The sequence below is a fragment of the Acanthochromis polyacanthus genome, chromosome 4 (genome assembly GCF_021347895.1).
Source record: "Acanthochromis polyacanthus isolate Apoly-LR-REF ecotype Palm Island chromosome 4, KAUST_Apoly_ChrSc, whole genome shotgun sequence".
In the NCBI taxonomy this organism is placed as follows: Eukaryota; Metazoa; Chordata; class Actinopteri; family Pomacentridae; genus Acanthochromis; species Acanthochromis polyacanthus.
The window spans coordinates 13,697,949-13,709,963 of record NC_067116.1 but is presented as its reverse complement, the minus strand read 5'-3'; the positions used below and the strand labels follow the sequence as shown (position 1 = coordinate 13,709,963).

Sequence of the window (12,015 nt, the reverse complement as noted above, 5' to 3'; positions counted from 1 at the left end):
ATGTTGCTGGATAAACTGGGAAACGTTCACAACCAGCAGCTATCAACTACATCATTACACTCTCTTTTTTTCATCTTGATCTTGCTTTGTGTCCTAGTTTGTCTCTGTGGCGGGTCGATGACTAAAACATGCAGCTGGAGTCTATCTTCTTCTCTCCCATCTTACTCCCACTCTCATTTCACTCTCCAATTCTCTTGTTAAGACTGGATCATCAGTAGCTCAATTAACAAAGTTGATGAGTACCACTATGAAGGTGCCTTTCAGGATAATTCCCACTATCCAAACTGGCATGTGTAGAATTCTTTTTGATGTCACTCCAAAGAAAAGCCTCTTTGTTTGTAATTCTTAATTTCTAAAATCATCCCCCTGTTGCTAATGATCCATGCATATTGAGAAGGATCAATGTCACATTAGATTAAATGAGAGGAGGAAAAAAAGCAAACTGTACCAAAGAAGGAAAAAATGTGTAGTGTTGAAAACAGCTGAGCGGGTGAAGTTTGCTTACAAGGTCTTCCAAATAAATGTAATTCGGTTTATCTTACTGAACGAAGCATGAAGGACTTCTCTAGCATTTTGCACTATTCTCTTTGGGGAGGTCCTTGAAATAACTTTGAGTCTACATCAAGCAACTGTTTTGCACAGTGGGTTATTTTGGTATCTGGGGTAACCCAGCTACAAAACACAACAATATGTTCTCACTTAGTCCTTATTGATGATAAGCCAATGTTTGCTCGTCATTGTGAGGTAAATGTTTTTTTGCAAGTAGTTTTTTCTTTCTTTCTTTCTTTTTGGATCCAAATGGAGAAATGGAAATTATTACCTTTAAGCATAAAAATGTTCTTTTGTCTCTTGCCTTGCTTTAATTTAGTTAAAATTCTCCTGGAGTGTTTATTTTAGATATACACTATGATTCAAAAGTTTGGGGTCACCCATGCAGGCAATTTCACATTTCTCATGAAAACTCACACTTCTATTCATGTGCTAACATAATTGCACAAGGGTTTTCTAATCATCAATTGGCCTTTCAACACCATTAGCTAACACAATGTAGCATTAGAACACAGGAGTGCAGGTTGCTTGAAATGTTCCTCTGTATTCCATTAAAAATCAGCCGTTTCCAGCTAGAATAGTCTTTGACCACATTAACAATGTCTACACTGGATTTGTAATTCATTCAATGTTATATGCATTGAAAAAAAAGATTTTCTTTCAAAAACAAGGACCTTTCTAACTTTTGAATGGCAGGGTAACTATTCAAACTTTAAAGACTTAAAAACTAATCTTGACATGGTAAGTTATCGATTTTCCAACCCCATGTCTTAAATGTATTCATACATTTTAAATAAAATATAATGGTGCCCCAGGTATCATTCATAATGTGGAAATACTGGTAGTAAAATTCTCTTCTCAAAATGGTGTATATCATTTCGATGATAAATTCAGCACTTGTTTAATTTATTTTCCTCACAATATCTGCTCTTGCGATACAAACCTGACACGTCTGAGGGATTTGCCTCTGCAACTAAGCCCTATTAAGCAGCTCTTCATGGTCATGTTTTGGTACTCACAGCACTTGGCTTAGCTTTGCGTAAGTATGACCTGAAGCACCAAGCAGCACAAATTAACTGTGATACTTAACTGAAATATTTCCCAAAACTTAACCAAAGAGCTTTTACTGTCTAAACATAACTACAAAGGCAATGCATACCCTGGTCCTGAGTATTAACTGAACAGTTAATACTCAGCAGAGTGTATTTTCTATGCTTGAAATACCATGCCAGTGAAATGGATATCCAACCAGCAATTAGACTTCCCTTTTAAACAAAAGTGAAGCAAAATAAATTAGGAAAATGTATAAACAAATGAATCTCAAATGTGGAGACAAGATTTTGGAGCTCACAATATGTAACAGAACTAATTCAATGAAAGACAAATCAGAAATTTATATAAGGGGTCAATGCTATATAAAATCAGAGGAGAAATCACAGTATATAAAATAAGCCACAGAATAGATGTTCTCCCCTTTATACACCAACATGACTCAAAATGAACATTAAATTATTTACAATATATTAGAAGGAAAAAATGCCTGAATTGCAATACAATTTTTCTTCTCATGTGTAAATATTGCCCATTTTTCCCCCCAAAAAGCAGCTTGGATTTAGCCTAGCCGCACTAGACAACCCATGGGAACGAATTTAATTCTCTGCCAGGGTCGGTCTAGTTACCCTCGGTAAGCCTCGAGGTTGGATTCTCCTAAAACTGGCCGATGAATCACCATGAAGCGTAGAGTCAGAAGGCGGGCGTAACTAAGTGACGACAGAGGCGCGACGATTCTGACAGAAACAACCGGAAACAACTAGCCTAGAATTTAATTCTCTGTCAGGGTCGACAACAGTCGTTGAGCTCCATTAGCACCGACTCTGAATAATCTTTCTGTTAACATGTCTGTAGTATACTTGAGCTTCACCCATTGACTGTATAAATAAGGCTTCACCGAACTCCCGCATCCTCTGATTTCCGGCACTCTAGGAACTACGTCAGCCTATTCGTTGCGCTGATTGGTTGTATATCTACCCAACTGCTGCAGAGTGATTTGAAAGACAACCTTTTAGCCCGCCTCCCTCCCTGTCGAGAGTTCCTAGACCCTTACATCTTCAGACCTGGGTCTAGCGCGGCTAGGCTAGTTGGATTCAGACTTTTGACATAATCTGGACCTAACTGCTGCAAAGTCATTATACACGATGTGACTAAAACAGTGAAGAAATGAGAAAAAAAGAAGAAAACTGTCTTTAACAGTAATCAGCTCACTGTTGGAAACGGTGTATAAACGCAAATAGTCAGAACACCTGCGAAGACATGTTGAGTCATTTTTGCTTCCTTTCTTTCTATTTTTTTCTCTGTGCTATTCTCATGAAAATACATTGTAGCTCAACACAAATTTAGAGAGACACCAGAAGAGCCATAGAAATATCAGGTTTAGTCATTCTAGTCTAATTAACTAGCTGAGAAAATTTAAATACATTGAAAGCAGAATCATATTTAATAAATCTTTTTGCTGTTTTGAAAATGCATGAATGCATATAAATGGTAGAGGGTAAATTATTAAGTGTCATTAGGGCCATGATATTATGCAGAAGCACTCCATGTAATGGAGGAGCAGAGGTTTGTGTTATTCATCAATTACATGATGTTCTCACACATTGCTAGTCACATATGACTCATGTGTGCATAGTTTGCAAATGGGGGCACAGAGGTGCTCAGGCTGATGAAGTCCAGCAACTAAACGCATGTGCAGATCTTTTTAATAATATTTCAGACTGTCTGCACAATGAAGGACATGACATTATGAAGCTGTCATAGTGCAGGTAGTTTAAAAACAGGTCATGATTTCAACCTGTGGCCTAAACGCCAGATTTATAGATACTCCCTTAGGTATATTTCACAGAGAATGACATTGAGGCAGATTTAAACAATAGTAGAGCTACTGCTGCAGTAATGGCTTGGGTGATATACAATGCGACACATAATGCAGTTACAGTGGAAAGTGTTGATAGAATTTTACATGTTTCGTGGAATGCACTGAAAACATGAAGAATTAAAAAGAAAACTATGTAAAATATATTGAAACGGGAAAAGCACTCAGAAAGCGCAAAACTCTGCCAAGGTTGCTCAGTCGTCGTATCAGTTCCAATGGATAAAATCTTTAATAAAAAATGACCTTGCGTGGAGCACAGGCATGTGCTATGCATGTGTAAATTATGTACGGATACCGAATCTCATGACCTAAATTTGTAGTGGGCGGCAGGAATTGATGGGACTCGGAAACACCCCCACAATTTAATCTATTGTTCCTTGTATCATTTTCGACTGATAAGTCTGATGAGTCCGCAGCAATGGATTTGTAGTTGGATCACAATCATGTGATCGTCAGCAGGCAGCTAATGTAGTGTTCACTTGTTGTCATAGTTACAGTAATGCCGTGCTGCTATTTTGCAATGATACAGAAATCTTGAACAAATTTGTGGATCCAGAATATTAGCCACATCACTGTCAAAATCTAATGAACTCATTCAAATCCGTTAGTCTGTTTTTGAGTAATGCTGCTAAAAGAGAAACAAAGTGACCGACAAACATACACCAATCGTCACATAACTCTGCCGCATTTCTTGGTGGAGTAAAAAGTAACATCCTTGGTAGAAGCAGTGTCTGTTTAAAAGGCAAATGAAAAAGCAATTTTTGTGTTGGGACAGAACTGATCAAAAATATTTCACTCAAAAAGCCTCCTTTGTGCTTAAAAGTACTTTTTGATGGCCTCTTGTTTCTTTAAAATACACTGTTTTGTATGCATGTTTGAAACATTCCATTCTCTTACAGTAATTTCCGCTTTAATATACCTCAGGGGGAGATTAGAAGAAGGAGACTCACTCGTAGTCTGCTCTGCGACACGCTGAATTGACTGAAGTCTGAATTGCTATGCTCAGTAGCATGTTTCAGCTACATCAGCAGCTTATTCACTGAGTTCATTCCCTGATTTGTTATGTTGGGCACTGAGAAGTGCCCTCGGGCTGCCTGTACTCTGTGATGGATCTGAGACACCTGCACTGTGATGGGCAGGTAGCGGGCTGCGACTCCCCTGCTCTGATCATGACCCCTGCAGCTCTGGCAGCTCTTCACCTATTGGTGCATGCAGTGCTCTCGAGCTCGCTCAGAGGGGGGCTGACAGGTAAATGTGCAGGGAGCCCCCTGCTGAACAGAGCTGTGGGTGAAATAAACCTGCTGGTAGTGTGTGTGTGTGTGTGGGTGTGAGTGTGTGTGTGTGCATGATAGGCTATTCCAGTCACTCAGCTTCTCACTGAGACGAGTTAAGGGTGAAATAAACCTGCAGTCTGCCATAAAATTCAGGACCTTTTCATGCATGTATGTGCGTGGCGTGAGGTCAAACTGAAGTCTTCCACAACAGATGTGAGCGTGCATTCTATAATGCAGCTTTAGTTGTGACACCATTCATAAATGTCATTCAGCGAGGAGCACAGCAAGGCAGAGTGTCGATCACAGCTAAGCTCTCCCTCTTTCTCTCGCCGCTGTTCTGTTCTTCAGTCGGTCCCAGTGGATGGAAAGAACCACTAATAGCCGCTCGTTATAGAGAAACACCGACATAAAACAGGCTTTAATGAGCTGTTTTCTGTTTTGTATTTTTCTCAGGGGGGGGCTGTTGTTATTGGTGAGAAATTGATTGGCAGCACACCCGCACCCTTCGGTGATGTGTGAGATTCTGGGCGATCGCAAAGTTGTTGCAGCAAGGGCAGCTTTGTGTAGATATTTGCAGCTGCAGGGTGTGTGATGACATGTGCATGGGCATGTGTCTTTGCATGTGGGAACTAGTTTGTGTCTGTAGTGCTAGAAGTGTGTTAGAGGAAAAAAAAACATACTCCATTAGTATCCATTTGCATTTAACCTTTGTAAAAGACAATCTGAGCTGTAAAACAGTGTTCAAAGAAACAGTTTAAATTCCTTTGAAAGTTTGAGTGATTGTACTTCTTAGAAATGACATGAGCTGGCATTCCAAGCAGGCAATGGTTGTCAGTATTATCCTCTAAAAATATGAAGAAACCACAGTATGACTATGTGCAGTTCTCTGCTCTTGAGAGATATTTTGTATTCATATCCGAATGAGTAAAAAAACCTTACAAATCAAGGTACAAACAGAGAAGGCTTATTTAACCTTCGATAATCAACTCACATAGAATTATTACCCAATGACACTCAGTGGAGCTTTTCTGCATCTTTTATCTAGTTGTTTTACGTTCTTTATTGCACATTTACTATGCGGCTCAGTCTCAGTGCCCTCATCAACCCTGTCGGGCAGCAGCAAGAAGCTGTTTACAGCAAACAAGCTATGATAAATCCTCTGGATGCTATCTCTTCAGCAACAAATGGTCGACAGACTAATTTAGCAATCACCAGCAAGCATTTTAAGGGCCAGATATTTTACCATGAGTAGATGGAGACCAATTTGGAGCTAAAAGGAACATAAATTGTGGACTTTAACTCAGACAAAATCAGAACCCCCAATGCTGTTTTATCTTCATGTTGTTATAAGTATCAGTTGACATTATCATGTCAGTGTCATGCTATATGTCACAGGTGTCTGTCTGATGGATTGCTTCTTTGACAGAAATATGGATTTATTTGTTTTATAAAATATTCTCGTATTGACCAACACCAGCCTCTGTAGTTCAGCCAACAGAGCAGAAACTCTGTCAGTTGGTCTTTTGGGAAATTTTGTGCACAACAGAAAATGAGGGGACAGAGACAGAGTGGAGCATGCAATAAAGGTCTCCTGCTGGCAGAACTCAAACTGTGGAGATTGCAAATGATGGTCACCAGGGTGGCCATTTTCAGCTGCAAGTATACTTCATGTACACATTCAACGGCTAAAATTTTGTGGAAATTGTTGAATAAAATGCAGAAATAAATTGCAAAAGCGCTGATGGGAAGCGGCTGCCGGTTGGTCCAATAAGTCTGTTTTGTTACAGTGTCTTCCCGATTGCATCTTTACAACTCACAATAATAAAAATGGATAAAATGCTTGAGAAAACTGAGTGTTGCGATGATGAATAGATTCTTTGTGTATTGTCTGTAAAACAGCAGTAATCAAGTCATAACTAAGCAAACTGTTTCTTGTCAGATGTTGTGGGGTTGTCTGAGTGACAGCTCTGATTATTTAGAACCCAGATGCTCATGTCATTCTGTGTTCATTTAGCATCTAGGTGTAAAGGCAACTACGATGAATTATAATCACAACCAACAGACTTTCCATTCTTTTTAATTTTCATATTAGATGTTTTTTGTCACAACACCAGAAGAAAGATGGCATCTCATCACATAATCATTTGCAAACTTCTTTAAAAGTCTTTGTTGCCGTATAGCGGATGAGACTGTAGAAGCTCAGTCAGCCGGAGAGGTTTCTAGTTCTCGTTCATTTATATGTAATTTCACATTCTTTCCCAACTCTTCTCTGGTTCATTCAGAAGAAGGGCAGTTATACAATATATTACTCAACATGTCTATGAAAAGCTATGTTTTATATTGTAACCACTCGACTTTTTACATGAAAATCTTACCTTCTGCAGCTTTGCAAAGCCAGGATACATTTAAGTACATGTAAGATTTTATTTGTAATCCTTTTCTCAAAAGACTAAGTTAGCTACCCAAAAATGACAGAAAGGTCTTCGATTTCTCCCCTGCTAGGTTGAGGGAGAACCATGATTACTACCAGCTGTATTTCAATAGAGCTAATCTACGCATCAAGCAGCAGCACTCAGTCTGCATTCGGTAGATAAAGGCAGCTGGCATGCTCCGAGGCCAGGCTGAATATCAGACGACTACAGATGAAGCCTGTTCTCTCCAAAACAGGCCCTGAAAGCAGCAAGACACCATCCATGATTATAGGCCGTCCACCCGCAGCAGCTCAGAAAGTGACTTGAGATGAGGAAAGATTGCACTATTATTTAAAATCGGTCGAGAAACACAATGTTTTTCACTATGGTGCAAAGCAATTCTCTGAGCCGGAGGTAGAACCAGCATGAGACCATTCATCTTTTAAGGAGTGGAACACGGGATTCACTCAGAGGTCATGCATGCATCATATGGAACAATTTTCATTCTGAGCCTCATCACGAAGTGCAAATTGTGTATCCTGCTTTGAAATGACAATAATAGAATAGAAAACTACTGTTCAGATTAGCATCAGGGGACTTGGTCTATTTGTTGTGTACAGAAACGTCTCAGAAGAGGTCCCAGATCCCTGCCACTGGACAAACTGTGCTTGTGTCCATATAACATTTGGCTTCAGTTGCACCTTTCTCCAATTAGCCTGCATGCAGCATCCATGCGGTGTGCATTGTTTTTCACTCTGAGCATGTGTTTGTGTGACATTCCAGGGAGTTTGGCCGTTGGAAGGTGAACAGCTTGGCCCTGGAGAGACAAGAGAACAATGGCTTTTCCTTGCCGCTGGACCCAGAGTTCCTCCAGACCATTAGGCACCTGGGCAGGAGGCCCAGTCTTAGCGCCATCACTGACAACATCATCAGGAAATACGGAACCCACTTCCTGCTCTCTGCTACACTGGGAGGTAAATAAAGTACATGTGCTGTGGACTTGTTTGCTGTTATTGACCTTCCCTAACACAAGGAGAAACCGGGTGCTTAAAGATGGGGTTTTGGGAATCCATGTGTCCTGTAGCCATGACAAACACATTATGCTATTCCTCAACAGGACGTCTTCTAAGAAATCATTTTTATGACCTTAAAAAGTCAGTCATTGTTGAAGAAGAAGAGTAAATCCAATAGTGAGTGAAAAACAATTACCAAGTACAAAATGTACTAGCTAATTGCCTGAAACACTCACTGGGTTTTTACTGTTTTCGAGACTTTGAAGCATTTTCAGTTCTGTTGCCAACTCGGAATTTCTCCCAGATCTATTCAAATGTCAAAGTCATGCAACATTGAACTGCAAAAAAACAAAAGAAGGTCACAAAAAGGTGATGCTTTCCAGAAACGGAATAACAAAGGGACAAAGGGACTTTTATTTTCTGATTTAAATTCAGAATTTTGTTCCAGTAGTGGCTCCTGTTCCTGCAGAAGGCTGATGTACATATACGTACAGTCATAGGCTCCTCTCCCTGCATTCTCTGCCTGCCCATCCCTGCTGATTTAGAGCCTCAGTGACTTGCCATACAATGCCATACTTTAAAAATGAAGTATAAAGCAGAAATGTGGTTTTCAGTCAACATATTTAATGAAGCTCTTTGCCTTGTGCTCACACAACTAAATATTTAACTAAGTATTGGCTGAGCTGTGAATGTGGGATTGTTTGTGGTTGTTTGAGCTCATATTCTCTGACTGAACATATAAAATCTGTCTTTGTAGTTGTTTGACAAGAATGCCAGTGGATCCTCTGTTTCTATAACAATAGATCTAAGTTAGCTAGAGTTCTGAAATGCACAGCAAAGCTCCCGCGGCTATCTGGTGCACAATCTCCTCTCAGCTCATCTGCTGGCTCTTTTCATCTTTTGTCTCTAGTGCATAAACTCTCAAAGCCATGATGCATATCAACAGTATTCAAATAGATTGGAAAGACAGTCTTGCACATTATCTGTTGTAAACAAAAGGAAAGAAATACAGCTGCCAAAGTTGCCTAGAATAAAATAACCTGAAAGTAGCAAAAATACCAAAAAATAAAACAATAAAAAAAAAAAAAAAAAATATATATATATATATATATATATATATGTTTATACTGCAACCTATAACAAATTCATGTCTTTTAGCATAAAACATCTGAAAAGCAAATTTTTAAGAAGTATTTTGAAGTCTTGTTGTTTGCTGACAGTCTTCTTCACTATCTTTGCTGGTATTCATGGTGCGTTACTGCCACCAGTGTGGAACCTGTGGTAGGATCACACATGTGTATCTGTGCGTGCACTAGACAAACAGAAAAGTGACACATTCATAAAAACTGCAACATATTGCTACCAGAAAACTCCACATGGTGTCTTTCACCTTGACCCTCAAAGCCTAATAGAAGCACTTTTGTCACTTCTCTTCTCAGTTCAGTTTCTCACCAGGTATCTTTTGCACCGAGATGTAGCACACACCCCATGAAACCGGATGGTTTGATCTTTCCAACGTTGCTAGTTGGTGTCAACTAGAAAACGTAATCTTGAACTTACAACAAATTTCACCATAATTACAATCTGGATACAGCTTTACATCCATCTTTGCATTCATTATGCTGGTTTGAACTATGCATGAACTTCAATGTATTGATATGTTAATGTCACACCACAGCAAGGCTGGAAGTTTTGTAATTATGCTAATGACATATTTGTACATACACATGTACACACATGTAAAGACAGATCTTTTACTAGTGAAGTGATATCTTTACTGGGTTATTCACTCATTTTCATATTCTTGTGTTTCATTTCAATATGTCATGGACTGTCTATAATTTCATAACGTTGGCCTTGCACAGATAATTTGTTTTCACTTGCCTCTAAATCGGCTGCTGCATGAGAACATTTGAGTAAATGAAATACTGATATATTTGAGCACTTTTTCTCATTTCTACATGATGAACTATTTCATCATTATGGTTCTGATATTTCCCAATTCCACAGCTGTGCTTTCTGTCATATATCTTAGGTGTTTTATTCTATAGGGTTAGGGTTAGTTTTGCAGAACTTTGTCCAACATTTTGTGATCCTAATGACTTCAGTCATTGTTTTTCTGTATATTCATGTCTCACAATAATAAACATACCAGTAACTTCCTCAAAATGAAAGTTAAAAATCTTCAAATGACATTTTGTAGTTAGTAATGGCATTACTAACTAGAAAAGCACTCAGAGAGCACAGTACTCCTCCAAGGTTGTTCATTCCCCATAAGACATTGTCAGAAATGCAGCATTTTATTAATTTATTTATTGTAGAATGCAGCATTTCTTCATTGGTTATTGATTATCAGAAATCATTGCAAAACAGAATGTGGCCATTTAATATAGGTGTACCCACAAACAAAATGACCTCGCGGTGAGCACAGGCGTGTGTTATGAATGTGTACATTATGTATGGATACCAAATCACACAACCAAAATATGTAGCTGGTTAATTGATGGGTCTTGGAAATACCCCCACAATTTAGTCAGTTGTCAACAGATCAGTCCTGATAAGTCTGCATTTTTAGTAAAATCGCAATCATGTGGCTGTCAAAAGGCCACTCATGTAATATTTACATGTTGTCATAGTTACGGTGACACCATGCCGCTATCTTGTAATGATACAGAAATCTTTCACAAATCCATGGATCCAGACTATAAGTCGCATCACTGCCAAAATCTAATCACATGGTCTTTCCTTGATTTCTGACTTTTCCTGAAAATTTCATCTAAATTCGTTGGTCTGTTTTTGAGTGATGTTACCAACAGACAAACAAACGTACGCTCCACCGCAAAACTCCACCGCATTCCTTGGCAGAGTAATAATGCTTCGAGAAGAAATAAGCTGACATATGGACATGTCTTATAGTCGCTTATTAGTGCCGTCCTCAGCAGCGTCAGTCAGGAGCCCTTGTGTTGGTAGAATAAAGGTTAGCGAATATATTTATAGTTTTTATTAGAGGAAGGTGCAGAATGGTTTGAAAGTGCTTTCTATAGCAATTCAAACACAGATTTATTTCAGTAATAACAATAATAATAGTATTTGATGAAATAATATTAAATCCATATTATATCCATTAAATTTGAAAAAACAGTAATTTTACAAGATAACAATTAAAAATGTTTCCAAAGGATCTTCTCAAAAGTGTGTCAGTATCTTGAAAAAGGCCAAAATGAAGAAGCTCAGTGCAGTGTGATTAAGAAACACAGGCTTTATTGTTCCTGTAAGTTGATTTGTATTGGAAACACATCCGAAGAAAAATCCCCACATTTCTGTCTTGTACAACAGACATAATTGTGTAAATTGAGGTGCTGCAGCACTGTGATGGTGAAGAGTGTTAACCTTTTGTCTGTCCCCAGTGGTAATGTAGTGTATGTTTGTTCCACTGTCTCTCAAGAAGAAACCCACATTGTCCATAAAACCTTATCTTGTTAAGAATGAATTTCAATCGATCTTCCCCTCCCTCCCCCATCTGTCAATACCCTGTCCTCTGAAAGCCTCATCCCTCTTTTTATTGAAAGATTTGTTCTATAAGCCATCTAAATTTTCTGCATTATAGTGCAGATTTATCACCAAGTCTGAATATGGTATAAAATCGACAGTGAACTGTTTGGTTTCTCGGCAGCTTTCCACCTTCAGAAGGATTTTTTTACACGCTTACGTGATGATATAATGAGCAGGTGTTCACGGGTTAACATTTATCACCATCCCGCTGAGAAGGTTGGAACACGGTATGTGTGTGTTCACAGGGGATGAGTCATTAACTTTGTGTATGTGTCATTGTGTGTGTG

At 38.8% G+C, this 12,015-nt stretch overlaps 1 protein-coding gene across 2 annotated transcripts in view; it reads left to right on the top strand.

The window, feature by feature from the left end:
• The window catches only part of LOC110954478 (BMP/retinoic acid-inducible neural-specific protein 3-like), a 73,763-nt gene that overhangs the window by 16,813 nt on the left and 44,935 nt on the right, over nt 1-12,015 (top strand). For both annotated transcript variants that reach the window (XM_022199031.2, XM_022199030.2), the window contains exon 3: nt 7,947-8,137. In XM_022199031.2, coding sequence (XP_022054723.1) covers nt 7,947-8,137 — 191 coding nt within the window. The remainder of the gene's footprint in view (nt 1-7,946; nt 8,138-12,015) is intronic.